The following is a 24,805-nucleotide window of genomic DNA, read 5'->3' as shown; positions in this document are numbered from 1 at the left end:
GAAACTTTTGCGCAAAAAAAGCACAAAGCCTTTTGCGATTATTGGATGGGAGGCGCTACAAATAATATTTGATGTAGCAAAAAATAAAGATGCAGACCTGGCAACCCTGGCTTGAAATAGGGTGATTCACAGGGTCAAAAAGAGACTGCTTTAGCGTCACTATTTTTAAACTGTTAATGTGTTAAAATTCCACACAAAAGCTGATTTTTCCAACCGCCAAGAAGAAGAAGAAATTCAACACAAGAGAGATTTTCTTTACATACAGTATGAGTTCCACTCTGAACACGTTTTTCCACACCCTTTTGATTGACAGGACATAATCGGCCCTGATAATCGGCTGTTTTTAAACAATACCAATTTTTGGCCGATACATCCGTGCATCTCTAATAGAAAGTCATAATTATGATAAAAAGTACAAATTATGACCAAAAAAAAAAAAAAAAAACGAAATTGAGACACAAAAAGTCAGTTATTATATATAAACATGACATTCAAAGTTGAAATTGACGTTCAATGTCATAATTATGACGTAATTAAGTCATAATTACAGCATAAGTCAAAATTAAGTCAAAACTGATATACTAAGTAATAATAATGACAAAAAGGTGACTTTATGACAAAAAAACCTCTACATATTAAGTCCTAATTCTGACATTCAAAGTTAAAATTCGAGATCTGTTTGGTAACTGACATTCTTCCAAATATGTTTCTTTGTGTTCAGCAAAACAAAGAAATTAATACAGGTTTGGAACTATTTGAGGGTGAATAAATGACAGGATTTTCATTTTTGGATGAACTATCCCTTTAAAAATTCTGGTGTGGGCGAAACTCGCGTAAATCTCTAGCTTGTGACGTGACGTCAAACGCGTCTCTCCTTTCTTCTTTCAGGTTTTCAATTCATTGATCAATACACATTATTAGAAGGATTTTCCATCATGTATACAAATAAACTTTCGGCGGCTCTATACTTCTCAGAATCGCTGCTGGCAACACCGGGTTTATATTGTTGTCACGTCTCTCTAGATTGGCTGTGAAACTAAAATTTAAAGACGCGCTGCCGACGTCACATGTGACGTATTTCGTTATTTTTACACTTATGAAGCCTTGTATCGTTCCTGACATTCATCCGATTCACGACTCGGTGTAATTTAACTCGTTATAACTGGACTGTATGTTACTCGTGAATAACGTGTTGATGTTTGTTAGTCACCGTTGATGTGAACGGTGGCGCGCGGAATGAGCCTCTGATCGGATCTCTGAAGCTTCATACTTACCTGGCAGGGGTGACACCATGATCATGAAGGTGGTTTGCCTTGAGTGAGGATCAGTTATTGCACTTCGGCTGGTTTGACCTCAACGAATTCCCCAAATGTGGGAATCTCGACTGCATAATTTGTGATAGTGGGGGACTGCGTTCGCGCTCTCCCCTCATAGATTGGTTAAAGACAGAACAAAGAACTAAAGTAAAACAGAGTTTCAAACATAATTACCAAGAATGCAATGGTTACGTTTATTATAGTAAAATATAGTAACATGGGTTAATAATAGTAAAGGTGCATTAACTATATTTTACAATAGTAACAATGTAGTAACCATTGTTTTATTATAGTAAAAGTGTAGTAACCATAGTTAGTGTAGCAAAACCATGGTTAATTTGCCATCACCATGGTTTAACTATATTAACCATGTTATTTTATTATAATTTGTAGTAAAACCATGGTTAATAATATTATAATGCACATTATAATAAATAATGTGGATATTTGAACTTTATAATTCCACTATGGTTTATTTAAGAAATTAAAGCATATTTCTACTTTTATAACTGGATTGCAACAGATGAACCATTCAAAATGATATGTATTTGTCCCAGTTTCATCTCCACTTTAAACTCTTTTCTTTCTGTTCGGGGTAGATTCGTGTTTCTTTTCATAGTCGCTTCATCAGAATCAAAACCACAAAGAAAAAATTATATATATATATTTCCACAAACTAATTTTGTCTCTATTGATTAAAACATCTAATTCATACAATGACTTGAACACGGGTCTATGAACGTATTCAGCTTACAAATCATTTTTTATTTTTGGTGATAAATTATATTTGAATATGTTCAGTGAAATGGGACGTGTTTTTCACAAAGACTCTTTAATGATGATTTCTCCATACTTCAAAACTGGAACCAGCAAAAAAGTTTTAAATCAATTTTAAAGCAAAAGTTTTGTCATTGAATTCAGTTGCACACATGCATGAAACAAGATGTGAAACGTAACCTTTAATTTAATTTGAAATGAATCTGCTAAAATCTAAACAATTAAAGTCCTATTTCAATCTACTAATTTAAAACTGAACCATATTTTTATTTTTTGTAATGATGGTAAATATTTTCCTCATCTTGACTGAACAGGACAAAGCTTTATTAATCCCAAACAACATCTTCATCTTCCATTACAGACAATAACAATGAGCTTCATCTTTAGAAATTGTTCAAAATAAAGTGCACAAATTAAGCGTTTGCTGTATCAAAGTGACAGAAAAAATGCTAAAAACATCAGACATATTAAAGCTGCCGCAATCTAAACAAGACAAGAGTTGTGATTTAATAGCTGTAGGTGTAAATTGATTAGTAAGAAAGATGTCTGTGTTGGTTTCTTCATTAGGAAACACAGCATAGGCAATGACTGAATACATCAAAGCTGATTATTAATGTGATACAGCGGTGTTGGGGACGTCTCGATGTTCCTCACAGGTTCTTCAGCGTGTCTGGACCAACAGGATTGTCCAGCCATTCCAGAGGCCAGCTGGCTTTAATACTGGGACGATCCTTCAGCATTTCATAATACTCCATCAGTCGAGGACATTTCTCTTTAGGACAGCTGCCAAACAGAAACAGATCAAACATTAAACCAGCCTCTAATCCGAACCTTAACCTGACATTATGATCAAACATGGTGTCATGGAGAAGGATTGATTATTAATCCACTCACTGAAGTCGTGGGAAATATGCGATGACGGGGAAACAAACCACGTCCGCCATGGTGAAGTTCTTGCCAGCGAGGTACGACCCTTTACCCATCTATGAATGAGGAAAACAGAGGAAGGTTCAACAGACTGAGGTTCAATTTTTATCCTAACCAGACATGATGTAGGCATTCATAATCCATTTGTAATGCAATTAATCATAAGTTAATTGTGTAAATGCAAATGGGAAAAATAAAATAAAGGACGAGATTTTATCCATTGTGAGTTTTACTGCGTTACCTGCTGACAAGATCTTTTTAGAGCTGCTTTACAGCTGAATTTGTCTCATATTTGATGAAGTTTGCATCACTGATTCTGTTATTTTCCAGTTTATTACTGTGAATCTGCTTTGAAACATTCTGTATAAAGTGATATAGAGATGAAGCTGACTTGACTTAAAACACAACCTTCTCCAAGTATCCGTCCCACAGTTTCAGCTCGGTAATTAAATTCTCTTTATTCCTCTTCAGGGCCGATTCGTGTCGCTCTCCTTCAGGTACGTACCACTCATAGAAGGCCACGTCATCTGCACACACAAGAATTCAACACAAAATAACTGGCTGATCATCGTCTGCTCAGTGTGAAACAAAACTGCTTTTTCTAGACTGCTGATATGGGTCGTACAAATGTACTGTTGATTTCTTCTTTACCGTACAGAGCCACAGCTGAAACAGCGCTGGAAGATAATCAGTCATCCAGGATCTTATTACTTGTTACTTATTCTATGTAATTATAAATATTTTTATGCTTTGTGGCGTATGCTTATGTTCAGTAAAACACTCGGATCAGGAGGTTTGGAGAAGTTTTTGGACTTCTGATAAAAATGCTACCAAACTCCATAACTTTTGATTGATTTGAGATATCAGCACAAACTGTGGCCCAGAAGCAGTTAACATGACTGAACAAGCCCAAACTTGATTTTATGACCCGTCATATGTACTGTCTAGTCATCATGACAATCAAGAATAGTAACAAATCAATAAATTGCATCACTTTTTCTGGGGTTTTCTCAGCAGTGATGTAACATAAGAACCTCCAAACATGATCAAAATCTATTTTCTTCAAAAAAAAAATTCTATCAAACAAGACCATGTTTTTTTTTGTTGAGTTATGAAGTATGCCACTTGAAATCACATGAAATCATTAAAAATGCCTTCAGGGTGTAAGGGGTTCACAGTGACAGTCAACAGAGAGATTAAATATCACTTATATAAAGCTTGAATGATCAGGATCGGCCGATCATGATGACAAAAAGAATCAGTAGTTTGTCTCGGCTGCAAAAATCCTGACTGGAGCATCCCTAGTTATAATGTTGCATGTTCATTTATAACGTGTTATTTTGCCTTTTTATCAAATACAGAACGAATCATGTTATTTTAATGTTTTACATGTAAGAGACATAACGGTTGCAAACATCAGGCTGTCAGTTAATAAACACTTGTTGTCATGAACTATTATTTTCAATGGTCACATAAACCACGAGTGCTCGAGTAACTCTGGTATTGTAAGTTACAGACTAGGAGAAATCAGCTTTAAATGTTCATGATTTAAATCTCTTACACATTTTCTGCTGCAGGTTGTTGGTCTCAAACATCCGCTGGTAGACGAGCGCCTGTTCAGCTGGATCATCTGGGATCAGACGGGTTCCTTGAGACTTGAACGCACTCTAGAAACCACAAACATTTACGAGACGCTCATCTTTGTGTTTGAATCTGTTCATTTATTACGAAAAATCTATTATTATTACTATTACTCGAGCTTGAAATTCAATTTGAAAAGTCGTTTTGATATTTTTCTTGGAGTAAAACAATAAATCCATGTATAACCATTCTAAGATTGTAATGAAGAAAAGCACATCGAGACATCGAAGCACAAAAAAACTTCCCATCAAGCAATATAAACTCTTTATACATTTCTGTCCTGACAACTCTGAGATTTGAGAATGCATGCAAAAACATTGAAATATATATTTTTGTATATTATTGTTAACAAATGTTGATATGTTTGGTCTTGGCGGAATAGATCTGCTATGACTCTGCTGCTGTTATTGCTGCTGTTGGTTATTGCTGCTAATATTTCTGCTGCTTCTGTTATTGCTGCTGCAGAACAAGTACGGGACTTGCTACTGCCAATGCATACATGACACGCTGCTCTGAGCAAGAAAGACATGCTGCTGCTGCACAATATAGCTTACATGAATTACCCATAGCAGATCTATACAGGTGGAGCTGGGGAAGGTGGAGGGTTTCTGAAAGCGCGCTGAAGGTTGAGCACGCATGCTCACTGGCTTACTGATACAGCAGGAACCAATCAGCTGTGCCCTATAGAGAATGATGTGATTACAAGCAGGTTGAGTTTAGGACCTATCAGCCTGCGCCATCTAGAGTTTCATGACAGAACCTTGTATAACATATACATGCAATATAAGCATATATAAACATGGAAAGACTACATTGGAACGGATAAAATTCAATTTGAATTCTGAACAAATATAATTTAATTTGATGCACCCTTGAAAATAAGTACAAAGTGATTATTTGTAACTTTCCTATCCCAGTTTGATAGACAATATTAATATTATTGTTTATTTGGACTGTAATCCATTGGGTTGCTGCGAGATGTCGCTGACCGAAGAGAAACCGAGAGAAACAAATGAATCACTGATGTTTTCGTCATATTTTGTTTTTGTTATAGAGCCCCTAAACTGACACAGGGATTGAGAAATATGATGGGAGTTTAAAATATATTTTAACGTTTTTGAGTTCGGGTTCCGCTAGAAATTTTGCATTCACTCACAAAACCTTTGTGCTCTTTTGCGAGCGAACTCATTTCTTGGGGGAACACACAAGATTTGAGAATGTATGCAAAAACATTGAATTACATACTTTTTGTTAATGGCCTTTAACATAAAGAGCTGAAATTATGACATATTAAAAATTAGGACAAAAAGTCAGTTATGACGGAATCATAATTTCGACTTTTTGTCAATGTCTCATACCTTTTAATCATAATTATGATTTTTACTTTTTATCTCAATTATGATTTTGTACGTCATAATTATGTCTTTTTGTCATAATTTCTACTTACTGTATCATGATTTTGACTTGTGTGGTGGGAATGAGTTGACAGTCAGGCTTAATTTCCCCGCATGGATTGTGTGAGTTAAAATTGGGCACAGAATTATTTCTACGAACGCTTAACGATTCTCGCCACGCCTTTCTTTAATGACACAGTTTTACCTCCAGATACAGACACGCGGCGAAAGACTCGTTCACGATGAGATCTCCGTGCTTGAAAGTTGGAACCTGCAAATAAATAAAAGTGCAATATTAAAGCAAAAGTTTGACAAATGTTTTGTCGCTTCATTAAAGTTGCATATGTATAAAACACTTAATGCAATCATAGGAAATCACATCATTCTTGAAAAGCAGCTGAACGCACTTGAGCTCTGGGATTGAGAGCCTTCACTTCTGCACACTGGTGCTCTTTCTTTTCAAACGACAGATGTTTGTGTTTGTATCCCTGCAGCTTCTTCTCCTCCAGCGCGATCATGACCCTCCAGCACGGCGGAGAGCCCGAGACCCAGTAAAGCATCATATTCTGCGCCATGACTGTTAATGTCGAGTTTCAACCGTGAAATGTTGCTGTAACTGTGCGGACACTGGATTTTGCTCCGTCATCCGTCGTGGGCTGTGACTAAAATTCGCCATCTGCTGGCGGGAGATAGAAGGGTCATTCTACAGAAACGTCCACTTTTGGTATGACAAAATGTCTTAAAATGTATTTCTTTTTCTAACATTTAATCTTAGACCACATTATTATATTACACTTTGACTTTATGATGCAATCCTTTACATCTTAATTCTTGAGTGTAGCAGAATTCAGTGAATGTAAAATTATTACCATGTCACATATGACACATTTTATTTAATGTGACAGACAAAAAACAGACACAATGAATCACCAGTGACGTATACATAGGACCAAAGATCCTTATTCTTCAACTATAATTAAGTAGATGGGACTAAATTTTTACATTTGGTATACAATCAAAGACTTATCATTGACACTTATCAGTCAGTAAAAGATCATAAACAACATTTTAAAAATGTCTGTAAAATACGCTGTCTGTAAAGTCGTTGCTTCTCAGCTGCACTCAATTTAGCCATACCTGCCCAAAGGAGGATTAACAATGAGAAAGAAAAGTTAGAATCATGTAATCTTAGTGCTATTTTATGCAAAAGAACTTAATGAATAGCTTTAAATAAAGTTTATCTATAAATGGGTAACACCAGTGACAATTTTCATGAAAAATGCATTTTACAAAATGGCTGCTGCAAGGTATCAATCCACATGTTGTCAATCATGGTATATTCACTAAATTAAGTACTCCATTTATATTCTAGTTTTTTTTTACAAACCTGATTCCAAAAAAGTTGGGACACTGTACAAATTGTGAATAAAAAAGGAATGCAATGATGTGGAAGTTTCAAATTTCAAGATTTTATTCAGAATACAACATAGATGACATATCAAATGTTTAAACTGAGAAAATGTGTCATTTTAAGGGAAAAATAAGTTGATTTTAAATTTCATGGCATCAACACATCTCAAAAAAGTTGGGACAAGGCCATGTTTACCACTGTGTGGCATCCCCTCTTCTTTTTATAACAGTCTGCAAACGTCTGGGGACTGAGGAGACAAGTTGCTCAAGTTTAGGAATAGGAATGTTGTCCCATTCTTGTCTAATACAGGCTTCTAGTTGCTCAACTGTCTTAGGTCATCTTTGTCGCATCTTCCTCTTTATGATGCGCCAAATGTTTTCTATGGGTGAAAGATCTGGACTGCAGGCTGGCCATTTCAGTACCCGGATCCTTCTTCTACGCAGCCATGATGTTGTAATTAATGCAGTATGTGGTCTGGCATTGTCATGTTGGAAAATGCAAGGTCTTTCCTGAAAGAGACCACGTCTGGATGGGAGCATATGTTGTTCTAGAACTTGGATATACCTTTCAGCATTGATGGTGCCTTTCCAGATGTGTAAGCTGCCCATGCCACACGCACTCATGCAACCCCATACCATCAGAGATGCAGGCTTCTGAACTGAGTGCTGATAACAACTTGGGTTGTCCTTGTCCTCTTTAGTCCGGATGACATGGTGTCCCAGTTTTCCAAAAAGAACTTCACATTTTGATTCATCTGACCACAGAACAGTTTTCCACTTTGCCACAGTCCATTTTAAATGAGCCTTGGCCCAGAGAAAACGCCTGCGCTTCTGGATCATGTTTAGATATGGCTTCTTTTTTGACCTATAGAGTTTTAGCTGGCAACGGCGAATGGCACGGTGGATTGTGTTCACCGACAATGTTTTCTGGAAGTATTCCTGAGCCCATGTTGTGATTTCCATTACAGTAGCATTCCTGTATGTGATGCAGTGCCGTCTAAGGGCCCGAAGATCACAGGGCATCCAGTATGGTTTTCGGCCTTGACCCTTACGCACAGAGATTGTTCCAGATTCTCTGAATCTTTGGATGATATTATGCACTGTAGATGATGATAACTTCAAACTCTTTGCGATTTTTCTCTGAGAAACTCCTTTCTGATATTGCTCCACTATTTTTCGCCGCAGCATTGGGGGAATTGGTGATCCTCTGCCCATCTTGACTTCTGAGAGACACTGCCACTCTGAGAGGCTCTTTTTATACCCAATCATGTTGCCAATTGACCTAATTAGTTGCAAATTGGTCCTCCAGCTGTTCCTTATATGTACATTTAACTCTTATTGCTACCTGTCCCAACTTTTTTGGAATGTGTAGCTCTCATGAAATCCAAAATGAGCCAATATTTGGCATGACATTTCAAAATGTCTCACTTTCAACATTTGATGTGTTATCTATATTCTATTGTGAATAAAATATAAGTTTATGAGATTTGTAAATTATTGCATTCCTTTTTTATTCACAATTTGTACAGTGTCCCAACTTTTTTGGAATCGGGTTTGTAAATTCCCTAAAAATAAAGTAGGTCATACCAGTGACTTTAAGAAATTCTCTATCCTCTTGGTCTATTGTTGGTAGACTACAGCTGTTTAAAAAATTCTCCATAATTGAGGGGTCGTCAGTTGTATTACTAGTGTACAGTGATTCATAAAATTGTTTAAATCGATTGTTAATTTCTGTAGGGGATAATAAGCTCCGGTTTCTGATTTGATTCGATGAATTGTACGGTCACTTCCAGCTTTCGTAGCTGTCTAGATAAGTTTGTGTGGCTTGTCACCGAATTCAAAATATTTTTGTTTCATAAACATTAAAGATCTTGAAAACTTTTTAGATATAATCTGATTGTATTGGTATCTAAGATTTAATATTTTCATGTGCAATTCTAAAGAAGGTTTTATAGCATTCTCGTTATCTAATTTACTAAGCTGTCTTTCTAAAGGTTGTAAAGCAGCTATATGCTCAGTGAAATGGGACATGATGTGTTTTTGTTTCCTCTGGCAGACAATGACTCTTTAATGATGATTTCTCCATACTTGTAAGTTGGAACCAGCAAAAAAGTTCAATTTTAAAGCAAAAGTTTTGGCATTTGTCATTGAATTCAGTTGCACACATGCATGAACCAAGATGTGAAACGTAACCTTTAATTTGAAATGAATCTGCTAAAATCTAAACAATTAAAGTCCTATTTCAAACTACTAATTTAAAACTGAACCATATTTTTATTTCTTGTAATGATGGTAAATATTTTCCTCATCTTGACTGAACAGGACAAAGCTTTATTAATCCCAAACAACATCTTCATCTTCCATTACAGACAATAACAATGAGCTTCATCTTTAGAAATTGTTCAAAATAAAGTGCACAGATTATGCGGTCTGCTGTATCAACGATAAGTGACAGAAAAAAATGATAAAAACATCAGACATATTAAAGCTGCCGCAATCTAAACAAGACAAGAGTTGTGATTTAATAGCTGTAGATCTAAATTAAGAGAGAATGATTATTCTGAAACATTAGGAAACTGCATAGGCAATAACTGAATACATCAAAGCTGATTATTAATGTGATACAGTGGTGTTGGGGACGTCTCGATGTTCCTCACAGGTTCTTCAGCGTGTCTGGACCAACAGGATTGTCCAGCCATTCCAGAGGCCAGCTGGCTTTAATACTGGGACGATCCTTCAGCATTTCGTAATACTCCATCAGTCGAGGACATTTCTCTTTAGGACAGCTGCCAACAAGAATCAGATAAAACATTAAACCAGCCTCTGATCCGAACCTTAACCTGACATTATGATCAAACATGGTGTCATGGAGAAGGATTGATTTCCCACTCACTGAAGTCGTGGAAAAAATGCGATGACGGGGAAACAAACCACGTCCGCCATGGTGAAGTTCTTGCCAGCGAGGTACGACCCTTTACCCATCTATGAATGAGGAAAACAGAGGAAGGTTCAACAGACTGAGGTTCAATTTTTATCCTAACCAGACATGATGTAGGCATTCATAATCCATTTGTAATGCAATTAATCATAAGTTAATTGTGTAAATGCAAATGGGAAAAATAAAATAAAGGACGATATTTTATCCATTGTGAGTTTTACTGCGTTACCTGCTGACAAAATCTTTTTAGAGCTGCTTTACAGCTGAATTTGTCTCATATTTGATGAAGTTTGCATCACTGATTCTGTTATTTTCCAGTTTATAACTGTGAATCTGCTTTGAAACATTCTGTATAAAGTGATATAGAGATGAAGCTGACTTGACTTAAAACACAACCTTCTCCAAGTATCCGTCCCACAGTTTCAGCTCGGTAACTAAATTCTCTTTATTCCTCTTCAGGGCCGATTCGTGTCGCTCTCCTTCAGGTACGTACCACTCATAGAAGACCACGTCATCTGCACACACAAGAATTCAACACAAAATAACTGGCTGATCATCGTCCGCTCAGTGTGAAACAAAACTGCTTTTTCTAGACTGCTGATATGGGTCGTACAAATGTACTGTTGATTTCTTCTTTACCGTACAGAGCCACAGCTGAAACAGCGCTGGAAGATAATCAGTCATCCAGGATCTTATTACTTGTTACTTATTCTATGTAATTAGAAATATTTTTATGCTTTGTGGCGTATGCTTATGTTCAGTAAAACACTCGGATCAGGAGGTTTGGAGAAGTTTTTGGACTTCTGATAAAAATGCTACCATGGTTCCAAACTCCATAACTTTTGATTGATTTGAGATATCAGCACAAACTGTGGCCCAGAAGCAGTTAACATGACTGTGAACAAGCCCAAACTTGATTTTATGACCCGTCATATATACTGTCTAGTCATCATGACAAGCAAGAATAGTAACAAAATAAATCAATAAATTGCATCACTTGATCAAAATCCATTTCCTTTAACAATTTTAAAGGTTTTCTATCAAATGAGACAAAGTACTTGATGATACCTTGTTTTTTTTTTGTTGAGTTATGAAGTATGCCACTTGAAATCACGTGAAATCATTAAAAATGCCTTCAGGGTGTAAGGGGTTCACAGTGACAGTCAACAGAGAGATTAAATATCACTTATATAAAGCTTGAATGATCAGGATCGGCCGATCATGATGACAAAAAGAATCAGTAGTTTGTCTCGGCTGCAAAAATCCTGACTGGAGCATCCCTAGTTATAATGTTGCATGTTCATTTATAACGTGTTATTTTGCCTTTTTATCAAATACAGAACGAATCATGTTATTTTAATGTTTTACATGTAAGAGACATAACGGTTGCAAACATCAGGCTGTCAGTTAATAAACACTTGTTGTCATGAACTATTATTTTCAATGGTCACATAAACCACGAGTGCTCGAGTAACTCTGGTATTGTAAGTTACAGACTAGGAGAAATCAGCTTTAAATGTTCATGATTTAAATCTCTTACACATTTTCTGCTGCAGGTTGTTGGTCTCAAACATCCGCTGGTAGACGAGCGCCTGTTCAGCTGGATCATCTGGGATCAGACGGGTTCCTTGAGACTTGAACGCACTCTAGAAACCACAAACATTTACGAGACGCTCATCTTTGTGTTTGGATCTGTTCATTTATTACGAAAAATCAATTATTATTACTATTACTCGAGCTTGAAATTCAATTTGAAAAGTCGTTTTGATATTTTTCTTGGAGTAAAACAATAAATCCATGTATAACCATTCTAAGATTGTAATGAAGAAAAGCACATCGAGACATCGAAGCACAAAAAAACTTCCCATCAAGCAATATAAACTCTTTATACATTTCTGTCATGACAACTATCTGAGATTTGAGAATGCATGCAAAAACACTGAAATATATATTTTTGTATATTATTGTTAACAAATGTTGATATGTTTGGTCTTGGCGGAATAGATCTGCTATGACTCTGCTGCTGTTATTGCTGCTGTTGGTTATTGCTGCTAATATTTCTGCTGCTTCTGTTATTGCTGCTGCAGAACAAGTACGGGACTTGCTACTGCCAATGCATACATGACACGCTGCTCTGAGCAAGAAAGACATGCTGCTGCTGCACAATATAGCTTACATGAATTACCCATAGCAGATCTATACAGGTGGAGCTGGGGAAGGTGGAGGGTTTCTGAAAGCGCGCTGAAGGTTGAGCACGCATGCTCACTGGCTTACTGATACAGCAGGAACCAATTAGCTGTGCCCTATAGAGAATGATGTGATTACAAGCAGGTTGAGTTTAGGACCTATCAGCCTGCGCCATCTAGAGTTTCATGACAGAACCTTGTATAACATATACATGCAATATAAGCATATATAAACATGGAAAGACTACATTGGAACGGATAAAATTCAATTTGAATTCTGAACAAATATAATTTAATTTGATGCACCCTTGAAAATAAGTACAAAGTGATTATTTGTAACTTTCCTATCCCAGTTTGATAGACAATATTAATATTATTGTTTATTTGGACTGTAATCCATTGGGTTGCTGTGAGATGTCGCTGACCGAAGAGAAACCGAGAGAAACAAATGAATCACTGATGTTTTCGTCATATTTTGTTTTTGTTATAGAGCCCCTAAACTGACACAGGGATTGAGAAATATGATGGGAGTTTAAAATATATTTTAACGTTTTTGAGTTCGGGTTCCGCTAGAAATTTTGCATTCACTCACAAAACCTTTGTGCTCTTTTGCGAGCGAACTCATTTCTTGGGGGAACACACAAGATTTGAGAATGTATGCAAAAACATTGAATTACATACTTTTTGTTAATGGCCTTTAACATAAAGAGCTGAAATTATGACATATTAAAAATTAGGACAAAAAGTCAGTTATGACGGAATCATAATTTCGACTTTTGTCATAATGTCTCATACCTTTTAATCATAATTATGATTTTTACTTTTTATCTCAATTATGATTTTGTACGTCATAATTATGTCTTTTTGTCATAATTTCTACTTATTGTATCATGATTTTGACTTGTGTGGTGGGAATGAGTTGACAGTCAGGCTTAATTTCCCCGCATGGATTGTGTGAGTTAAAATTGGGCACAGAATTATTTCTACGAACGCTTAATGATTCTCGCCACGCCTTTCTTTAATGACACAGTTTTACCTCCAGATACAGACACGCGGCGAAAGACTCGTTCACGATGAGGTCTCCGTGCTTGAAAGTTGGAACCTGCAAATAAATAAAAGTGCAATATTAAAGCAAAAGTTTGACAAATGTTTTGTCGCTTCATTAAAGTTGCATATGTATAAAACACTTAATGCAATCATAGGAAATCACATCATTCTTGAAAAGCAGCTGAACGCACTTGAACTCTGGGATTGAGAGCCTTCACTTCTGCACACTGGTACTCTTTCTTGTCAAACGACAGATGTTTGTGTTTGTATCCCTGCAGCTTCTTCTCCTCCAGCGCGATCATGACCCTCCAGCACGGCGGAGAGCCCGAGATCCAGTAAAGCATCATATTCTGCGCCATGACTGTTAATGTCGAGTTCAGCCACTAACTGTTGCTGTTTCTGTGCGGACACTGGATTTTGCTCCGTCACACGTCGTGGGCTGTGACTAAAATTCCCCATCTGCTGGCGGGAGATAGAAGGGTCATTCTACAGAAACGTCCACTTTTGGTATGACAAAATGTCTTAAAATGTATTTCTTTTTCTAACATTTAATCTTAGACCACATTATTATATTACACTTTGACTTTATGAATACACATAAGTGACAGCTTAATGATTTTTTTTTTTGTGTGCATTTATTTAAAGACCGCATGTACCCATTTTTTTGTCACTGGTGTTACCTTACTTCTCTGGCATTTTTAAACGTTTTTATGAAATATTATTTCTCAATTTTTTCAGCACATGCAGTCAGAGTTACAGAATAATAATGATAATGCAAAAAATAAGGAGATTATGTGTTTTTTTTTTATTTTAATAAGGTTAGTTAAAAGTGTGATTGAATAATGTTAATTCAATTGCGCAACCATGTATTTGCTATAACAATGAAAATATTTGAAAAAACAAGTAATGATGCAATCCTTTACATCTTAATTCTTGAGTGTAGCAGAATTCAGTGAATGTAAAATTATTACCATGTCACATATGACACATTTTATTTAATGTGACAGACAAAAAACAGACACAATGAATCACCAGTGACGTATACATAGGACCAAAGATCCTTATTCTTCAACTATAATTAAGTAGATGGGACTAAATTTTTACATTTGGTATACAATCAAAGACTTATCATTGACACTTATCAGTCAGTAAAAGATCATAAACAACATTTTAAAAATGTCTGTAAAATACGCTGTCTGTAAAGTCGTTGCTTCTCAGCTGCACTCAATTTAGCCATACCTGCCCAAAGGAGGATTAACAATGAGAAAGAAAAGTTAGAATCATGTAATCTTAGTGCTATTTTATGCAAAAGAACTTAATGAATAGCTTTAAATAAAGTTTATCTATAAATTAGTAACACCAGTGACAATTTTCATGAAAAATGCATTTTACAAAATGGCTGCTGCAAGGTATCAATCCACATGTTGTCAATCATGGTATATTCACTAAATTAAGTACTCCATTTATATTCTAGTTTTTTTTTACAAACCTGATTCCAAAAAAGTTGGGACACTGTACAAATTGTGAATAAAAAAGGAATGCAATGATGTGGAAGTTTCAAATTTCAAGATTTTATTCAGAATACAACATAGATGACATATCAAATGTTTAAACTGAGAAAATGTGTCATTTTAAGGGAAAAATAAGTTGATTTTAAATTTCATGGCATCAACACATCTCAAAAAAGTTGGGAAAAGGCCATGTTTACCACTGTGTGGCATCCCCTCTTCTTTTTATAACAGTCTGCAAACGTCTGGGGACTGAGGAGACAAGTTGCTCAAGTTTAGGAATAGGAATGTTGTCCCATTCTTGTCTAATACAGGCTTCTAGTTGCTCAACTGTCTTAGGTCATCTTTGTCGCATCTTCCTCCTTATGATGCGCGAAATGTTTTCTATGGGTGAAAGATCTGGACTGCAGGCTGGCCATTTCAGTACCCGGATCCTTCTTCTACGCAGCCATGATGTTGTAATTAATGCAGTATGTGGTCTGGCATTGTCATGTTGGAAAATGCAAGGTCTTTCCTGAAAGAGACCACGTCTGGATGGGAGCATATGTTGTTCTAGAACTTGGATATACCTTTCAGCATTGATGGTGCCTTTCCAGATGTGTAAGCTGCCCATGTCACACGCACTCATGCAACCCCATACCATCAGAGATGCAGGCTTCTGAACTGAGCGCTGATAACAACTTGGGTTGTCCTTGTCCTCTTTAGTCCGGATGACATGGCGTCCCAGTTTTCCAAAAAGAACTTCAAATTTTGATTCATCTGACCACAGAACAGTTTTCCACTTTGCCACAGTCCATTTTAACTGAGCCTTGGCCCAGAGAAAACGCCTGCGCTTCTGGATCATGTTTAGATATGGCTTCTTTTTTGACCTATAGAGTTTTAGCCGGCAACGGTGGATTGTGTTCACCGACAATGTTTTCTGGAAGTATTCCTGAGCCCATGTTGTGATTTCCATTACAGTAGCATTCCTGTATGTGATGCAGTGCCGTCTAAGGGCCCGAAGATCACTGGCATCCAGTATGGTTTTCCGGCCTTGACCCTTACGCACAGAGATTGTTCCAGATTCTCTGAATCTTTGGATGATATTATGCACTGTAGATGATGATAACTTCAAACTCTTTGCGATTTTTCTCTGAGAAACTCCTTTCTGATATTGCTCCACTATTTTTCGCCGCAGCATTGGGGGAATTGGTGATCCTCTGCCCATCTTGACTTCTGAGAGACACTGCCACTCTGAGAGGCTCTTTTTATACCCAATCATGTTGCCAATTGACCTAATTAGTTGCAAATTGGTCCTCCAGCTGTTCCTTATATGTACATTTAACTCTTATTGCTACCTGTCCCAACTTTTTTGGAATGTGTAGCTCTCATGAAATCCAAAATGAGCCAATATTTGGCATGACATTTCAAAATGTCTCACTTTCAACATTTGATGTGTTATCTATATTCTATTGTGAATAAAATATAAGTTTATGAGATTTGTAAATTATTGCATTCCTTTTTTATTCACAATTTGTACAGTGTCCCAACTTTTTTGGAATCGGGTTTGTAAATTCCCTAAAAATAAAGTAGGTCATACCAGTGACTTTAAGAAATTCTCTATCCTCTTGGTCTATTGTTGGTAGACTACAGCTGTTTAAAAAATTCTCCATAATTGAGGGGTCGTCAGTTGTATTACTAGTGTACAGTGATTCATAAAATTGTTTAAATCGATTGTTAATTTCTGTAGGGGATAATAAGCGCCGGTTTCTGATTTGATTCGATGAATTGTACGGTCACTTCCAGCTTTCGTAGCTGTCTAGATAAGTTTGTGTGGCTTGTCACCGAATTCAAAATATTTTTGTTTCATAAACATTAAAGATCTTGAAAACTTTTTATATATAATCTGATTGTATTGGTATCCAAGATTTAATATTTTCATGTGCAATTCTAAAGAAGGTTTTATAGCTTTCTCATTATCTAATTTACTAAGCTGTCTTTCTAAAGGTTGTAAAGCAGCTATATGCTCAGTGAAATGGGACATGATGTGTTTTTGTTTCCTCTGGCAGACAATGACTCTTTAATGATGATTTCTCCATACTTGTAAGTTGGAACCAGCAAAAAAGTTCAATTTTAAAGCAAAAGTTTTGGCATTTGTCATTGAATTCAGTTGCACACATGCATGAACCAAGATGTGAAACGTAACCTTTAATTTGAAATGAATCTGCTAAAATCTAAACAATTAAAGTCCTATTTCAAACTACTAATTTAAAACTGAACCATATTTTTATTTCTTGTAATGATGGTAAATATTTTCCTCATCTTGACTGAACAGGACAAAGCTTTATTAATCCCAAACAACATCTTCATCTTCCATTACAGACAATAACAATGAGCTTCATCTTTAGAAATTGTTCAAAATAAAGTGCACAGATTATGCGGTCTGCTGTATCAACGATAAGTGACAGAAAAAAATGATAAAAACATCAGACATATTAAAGCTGCCGCAATCTAAACAAGACAAGAGTTGTGATTTAATAGCTGTAGATCTAAATTAAGAGAGAATGATTATTCTGAAACATTAGGAAACTGCATAGGCAATAACTGAATACATCAAAGCTGATTATTAATGTGATACAGTGGTGTTGGGGACGTCTCGATGTTCCTCACAGGTTCTTCAGCGTGTCTGGACCAACAGGATCTTCCAGCCATTCCGGAGGCCAGCTGGCTTTAATACTGGGACGATCCTTCACCATTTCGTAATACTCCATCAGTTGAGGACATTTCTCTTTAGGACAGCTGCCAAACAGAAACAGATCAAACATTAAACCAGCCTCTGATCCGAACCTTAACCTGACATTATGATCAAACATGGTGTCATGGAGAAGGATTGATTATTAATCCACTCACTGAAGTCGTGGGAAATATGCGATGACGGGGAAACAAACCACGTCCGCCATGGTGAAGTTCTTGCCAGCGAGGTACGACCCTTTACCCATCTACGAATGAGGAAAACAGAGGAAGGTTCAATGATGTAGGCATTCATAATCCATTTTGCTTTTGTAATGCAATTAATCACAAGTTAATCGTGTAAATGCAAATGGAAAATAAAATAAAGGAGGATATTTAATGCTTTACAGCTGAATTTGTCTCATATTTGATGAAGTTTGCATCACTGATTCTGTTATTTTCCAGTTTATTACTGTGAATCTGCTTTGAAACATTCTGTATAAAGTGATATAGAGATGAAGCTGACTTGACTTAAAACACAACCTTCTCCAAGTATCCGTCCCACAGTTTCAGCTCGGTAATTAAATTCTCTTTATTCCTCTTCAGGGCCGATTCATGTCGCTCTCCTTCAGGTACGTACCACTCATAGAAGGCCACGTCATCTGCACACACAAGAATTCAACACAAAATAAAAGAAGTTTTTGGACTTCTGATAAAAATGCTACCATGGTTTTAAATGCCATAACTTTTGATTGATTTGAGATATCAGCACAAACTGTGGCCCAGAAGCAGTTAACATGACTGAACAAGCCCAAACTTGACTTTATGACCCGTCATATTTACTGTCTAGCCATCATGACAAGCAAGAATAGTAACAAAATAAATCAATAAATTGCATCACTTGATCAAAATCCATTTCCTTTAACAATTTTAAAGGTTTTCTATCAAATGAGACAAAGTACTTGATGATACCTTGTTTTTTTTTTTGTTGAGTTATGAAGTATGCCACTTGAAATCACATGAAATCATTAAAAATGCCTTCAGGGTGTAAGGGGTTCACAGTGACAGTCAACAGAGAGATTAAATATCACTTATATAAAGCTTGAATGATCAGGATCGGCCGATCATGATGACAAAAAGAATCAGTAGTTTGTCTCGGCTGCAAAAATCCTGACTGGAGCATCCCTAGTTATAATGTTGCATGTTCATTTATAACGTGTTATTTTGCCTTTTTATCAAATACAGAACGAATCATGTTATTTTAATGTTTTACATGTAAGAGACATAACGGTTGCAAACATCAGGCTGTCAGTTAATAAACACTTGTTGTCATGAACTATTATTTTCAATGGTCACATAAACCACGAGTGCTCGAGTAACTCTGGTATTGTAAGTTACAGACTAGGAGAAATCAGCTTTAAATGTTCATGATTTAAATCTCTTACACATTTTCTGCTGCAGGTTGTTGGTCTCAAACATCCGCTGGTAGACGAGCGCCTGTTCAGCTGGATCATCTGGGATCAGACGGGTTCCTTGAGACTTGAACGCACTCTAGAAACCACAAACATTTACGAGACGCTCATCTTTGTGTTTGGATCTGTTCATTTATTACGAAAAATCTATTATTATTACTATTACTCGAGCTTGAAATTCAATTTGAAAAGTCGTTTTGATATTTTTCTTGGAGTAAAACAATAAATCCATGTATAACCATTCTAAGATTGTAATGAAGAAAAGCACATCGAGACATCGAAGCACAAAAAAACTTCCCATCAAGCAATATAAACTCTTTATACATTTCTGTCCTGACAACTCTGAGATTTGAGAATGCATGCAAAAACATTGAAATATATTTTTGTATATTATTGTTAACAAATGTTGATATGTTTGGTCTTGGCGGAATAGATCTGCTATGACTCTGCTGCTGTTATTGCTGCTGTTGGTTATTGCTGCTACTGTTGCTTATATTTCTGCTGCTTCTATTATTGCTGCTGCTGTATTCCTGCTGCTGCTGGTTATTGTTGCTACTTTTGCTGCTGTTATCACTGCTTCTGTTATTGCTGCTGCTGTTGGTTATTGTTGCTGCTGTTATTTCTGCTTCTATTATTGCTTCTGCTGTATTCCTGCTGCTGCTGTTGGTTATTTTTGCTATTGCTGCTTATATTGCTGCTGTTATTACTGCTTCTGTTATTGCTGCTGCTGCTGTTGGTTATTTTTGCTATTACTGCTTCTGTTATTGCTGCTGCTGCTGTTGGTTATTGTTGCTACTGTTGCTAATATTGCTGCTGCCTGTATTGCTGCTGTTGGTCATTGTTGCTACTGTTGCTTATATTGCTGCTGCTGTTATTCCTGCTGCTGCTGTTGGTTATTGCTGTTACTGTTGCTTATATTGCTGCTGCTGTCATTGATGCTTCTGTTATTGTTGCTCATATTTCTGCTGCTTCTGTTGCTTATATTGCTGCTGTTATTACTGCTTCTGTTATTGCTGCTGCTATTATCATTGCTACTGCTGTTATTGTTGCTGCTGCTGCTATTATCATTGCTACTGCTGTTATTGTTGCTGCTGCTGCTGTTGGTTATTGCTGCAACTGTTGCTAATATTGCTGCTGCTGCTATTGCTGATGTTGGTCATTGTTGCTACTGTTGCTTATATTGCTGCTGTCATTGATTCTTCTGTTATTGTTGCTACTGTTGCTCATATTTCTGCTGCTGCTATTATTGCTGCTGCTGCTGTTATTATTGCTGCTGTTGGTTATTGTTGCTGATGTTGCTTATACTTCTGCTGCTTCTGTTATTGCTGCTGCTGTATTCCTGCTGCTGCGGTTGGTTATTGCTGCTGCTGGTCATTGCTGCTGCTGCAGAACAAGTACGGGACTTGCTACTGCCAATGCATACATGACACTCTGCTCTGAGCAAGAAATACATGCTGCTGCTGTACAATATAGCTTACATGAATTACCCATAGCAGATCTATACAGGTGGAGCTGGGCAAGGTGGAGGGTTTCTGAAAGCGCGCTGCGACTTCTACAGAAAACGCTAACCAAGTATTTAAAGTATTTGAATCAGCTGTGCCCTATAGAGAATGATGTGATTACAAGCAGGTTGAGTTTAGGACCTATCAGCCTGCGCCATCTAGAGTTTCATGACAGAACCTTGTATAACATATACATGCAATTTAAGCATATATAAACATGGAAAGCCTACAATGGAAAGGATCAAATCCAATATCTACTCTGAACCGGAATATAATTTAATTTGATGCGTTTAGCTTTTTTTAAACCCTTGAAAATGAGTACAAGGTGATTATTTTTTAACTCACCTATCCCAGTTTGATAGACAAAATTCTATCATAAAAAGCCAAAACTATGACATGAAAAGTTTGTTTATTATGACAGAACCATAATTTTGACTTTTTGTCATAAAATGACAATTATGACTTAGCATGTTATTATTTAGTATGATTTAGTATGTCATAATTATGACTTTTTGTCATAATTTCTACTTTCTACTATTTTATCATGATTTTGACTTAAGTATGGCATCGTATGTCATAATTTCGACTTTTATATCATAACTTTGACTTTTTTTGTCATTAAGATTTGCCAAAGAGTGATGGATTCTAGGATTGTTTTGGATTGTGTGAGGGAAAATTGGGCACAGATTTAATTCTACAAACGCTTAACTAACATTGGATTCTCGCCACGCCCTTCTAACAAATGACAGTTTTACCTCCAGATACAGACACGCGGCGAAAGACTCGTTCACGATGAGATCTCCGTGCTTGAAAGTTGGAAGCTGCAAATAAATAAATAAAAGTGCAATATTTTGGCAAATGTTTTGTCGCTTCATTAAAGTTGCATAAATAGAAAACACGTAATGCAATCATAGGAAATCACACACAACGTAATGAAGCTGAACACACTTGAACTCTGGGATTGAGAGCCTTCACTTCTGCACACTGGTGCTCTTTCTTGTCAAACGACAGATGTTTGTGTTTGTATCCCTGCAGCTTCTTCTCCTCCAGCGCGATCATGACCCTCCAGCACGGCGGAGAGCCCGAGCCCCAGTAAAGCATCATATTCTGCGCCATGACTGTTAATGTCGAGTTTAGCCACTAACTGTTGCTATTTCTGTGCGGACACTGGATTTTGCTCCGTCACACGGATGGCTGTGACGAAAATTCCCCATCTGCTGGCCGGAGGTAGAACTGCTGCTCGCGAAATAAAATAACGAATAATAATAATGCTAATAAAAATAAACAAATAACAATAATTAATCAATAAAAAACAAAAATTATCTATTTTGCACCTTTGACATAGCCTACTGACAAACACCATGACAAAGTAAGAAAGATAATGTCGAGTATGTCTTTATTATTGATTAACATTATCAAGTGAAATAAATTACATTCAATCTATTTTTATTATGCACTATATCGTAAGCTATACATATTTTAAATTAATAACGTTTGTATGTACTTAGTAGGCCTATAATCATTAACTGATAGTTAGAGACACAATTTCGAGGGAGGACCCGATTTGTCATAACACCGGAAGCCAGTGAGTTTATATAGTTTTAAATATGGATGTTTTTCTTACAAAAACCCATCGCTTCACTTCAGAATTAACCCACTGTAGTCGTATGGATTACTTTTATGATGGAATGCACTTATGGAGTTTCAAGAAGTCACTATTTAAAGGTGCACTATGTAGTTTTTCCATCTGCTAGGGGGCGCCTATTCAAAACAAAGGCGTGGCTTGATTTGTGTAGCCAAGTTTGAGCGCGGAATCTTGGGACATGTGGTCTTCATTTCACAGCCGGTGGAAATAAATCGGGATATGACTCATGTTCATGGATGCGATTATTAACCTTACTGTAGTATGAAGCCGAGCAGGACCGAGTGTTGTGGGAGCTGAACGATCATATTAGATACATTTGAGTGTGTTGAAAATGACACTTGTTTGAGACACACTGCAGTAAGATTTTAGAATATCATATTAAATGCTGGATGGCTTGTGTTGATAAATGGCATGCAATTAATTTTAAAACGTATTGTATGATGGAGAAAATGCTGTATTACTGTTACTAAAAATAAAGCTGCATCTGATTATGCTATGTTAGCTACTTGACAAAATAGTGTTTTTTCTGAGGCGTGGTAAAGCATGGTACTCACAAAAAATCAAGAAAATTAGATTTAAACAATAAGACTAAACATGTTGAGCTATATAACAATAATTTGTTTTCTGTCTATAAACATAACCAAACAGTTGTCTATTAAAACATGTAATATATTAAAGCGTCTTTGGTGTTTCCATGGTTTCTACAAAATAAAACCGGAAACCGAGGGTAACGCAGGGTATGACGCAATTGACAGGCGACTCCTCACACGCCCCGGAGCCTTGGTTAAAATTGCTCACTATTTACAAATAGTTGGAAACATTTGAGATATTGTAAGTACTCAACTGAACAAAATATAAAACACTGGCTTAGTGGTTTTGGGATATTTTACAGCAAAAAAAAATTCATATTGCACCTTTAATGCCATATTATTCAATATAACTCCGATTGTGTTCGGCTGAAAGATGAAAGTCATATACACCTAGGATAGCTTGAGGGTGCGTAAATTATGGGGTAATTTTTAATTTTGTGTGAACTATGCCTTTAAGAACCTACGTGATCTTCACCGTTTAGGCGCGCGTCTTCACATGGACTGCGCATGCTCCCTGCACCATGAGTTTGAGAACAAACCACGCCCACGTGTTTTCAGACTCGAAACGCCAAGTGTTTATTCTGACGCAGCAAAAATCTGGTGTCCACACACACAGTTACAGCCACATTTCCTGATTAAACTCGACATTAACAGTCATGGCGCAGAATATGATGCTTTACTGGGGCTCGGGCTCTCCGCCGTGCTGGAGGGTCATGATCGCGCTGGAGGAGAAGAAGCTGCAGGGATACAAACACAAACTTCTGTTCAGATGCTCAGCAAAAACTCCTTGACCATGAGAGTTGTTGAAGTCATAATTGAGATTTAAAAAGTTGAAATTATGACTCATAACTGACTTTTTAATGACTTTTTTCTTCTCATAATTATTAGTTAGTTTGTCATCATTTTGACTTTTTATGTCATAATTATTATTTACAAAAGTTTTTTCTTATGTGGCAAAAATGGGCTTTCATACTAGTCAGCTAAGGGCAGTCCACAAAAATATAAAAAATATGTATTTCAATGTTTTTGCATGCATTCTCAAATCTCAGATAGTTGTCATGACAGAAATGTATAAAGAGTTTATATTGCTTGATGGGAAGTTTTTTTGTGCTTCAATGTCTCTGTGTTTTTCTTTATTACCATCTTAGAATAGTTACACATGAATATTTTTTTTACTTAAAACTCCAAGAAAAATATCAAAACAACTTTTGAAAACGAAACTGAATTTGTGCTTTTCAAGGGAGAGTAGTAGTAATAATAATAGATTTTTTTCGTAATAAATGAACAGATCCAAACACAAAGATGAGCGTCTCGTAAATGTTTGTGGTTTCTAGAGTGCGTTCAAGTCTCAAGGAACCCGTCTGATCCCAGATGATCCAGCTGAACAGGCGCTCGTCTACCAGCGGATGTTTGAGACCAACAACCTGCATCAGAAAATGGTGAAAGAGATTTAAATCATGAATATTTAAAGCTGATTTCTCCTAGTCTGTTACTTCAAAACAATACCAGAGTTACTCGAGCACTCGTGGTGTATGTGACCATTGAAAAAATGAGCATAGAACATTATAACTAGGGATGCTCCAATCAGGATTTTTGCAGCTGAGACAAACTACTGATTCTTTTTCGGCCGATCCCGATCATTCAAGCGTTATATAAGTGATATTTAATCTCTCTATTGACTGTCACTGTTGACCCCTAGGCACCTATTGTAATAGCTGGCGTTCTTCTTATTCCGTTTCCACT

At 36.5% G+C, this 24,805-nt stretch overlaps 1 protein-coding gene, 1 long non-coding RNA gene and 1 other non-coding gene across 8 annotated transcripts; 2 read left to right on the top strand and 1 right to left on the bottom strand.

Annotated features, from left to right (window-relative positions):
- The first annotated feature begins 1,266 nt into the window (after positions 1–1,266).
- LOC127501704 (U1 spliceosomal RNA) lies at positions 1,267–1,430 on the top strand. The gene has a single exon (XR_007926685.1). It is a non-coding gene; the product is annotated as a U1 spliceosomal RNA (small nuclear RNA).
- A 965-nt stretch (positions 1,431–2,395) lies between these two features.
- Positions 2,396–22,030, bottom strand: LOC127500461 (glutathione S-transferase A-like). Of its 6 annotated transcripts, none has more exons than XM_051871541.1 (6): positions 21,776–22,022; positions 6,261–6,326; positions 4,582–4,687; positions 3,429–3,547; positions 2,988–3,076; positions 2,396–2,876 (listed from the first exon to the last, which is right to left on the bottom strand). In XM_051871541.1, exons 1-6 carry the CDS (start codon positions 21,941–21,943, stop codon positions 2,744–2,746), a joined length of 681 nt encoding a protein of 226 aa, XP_051727501.1. In that variant the 5' UTR covers positions 21,944–22,022; the 3' UTR covers positions 2,396–2,743. The 6 variants fall into 6 exon arrangements, with proteins under 6 accessions (XP_051727501.1, XP_051727500.1, XP_051727497.1 ...); XM_051871540.1 differs by lacking the exon at positions 21,776–22,022 and adding an exon at positions 13,828–14,051; XM_051871537.1 differs by lacking the exon at positions 21,776–22,022 and adding an exon at positions 6,463–6,728.
- LOC127500463 (uncharacterized) lies at positions 2,501–10,199 on the top strand. The gene is made up of 2 exons (XR_007926346.1): positions 2,501–2,749; positions 10,125–10,199. It is a non-coding gene; the product is annotated as an uncharacterized LOC127500463 (long non-coding RNA).
- Positions 22,031–24,805: the final 2,775 nt, after the last annotated feature.

This window comes from Ctenopharyngodon idella, chromosome 19 (genome assembly GCF_019924925.1).
Source record: "Ctenopharyngodon idella isolate HZGC_01 chromosome 19, HZGC01, whole genome shotgun sequence".
NCBI lineage: Eukaryota > Metazoa > Chordata > Actinopteri > Cypriniformes > Xenocyprididae > Ctenopharyngodon > Ctenopharyngodon idella.
Note: the sequence above shows the minus strand (reverse complement) of the source record. Positions and strands in the feature narration are given on the sequence as shown.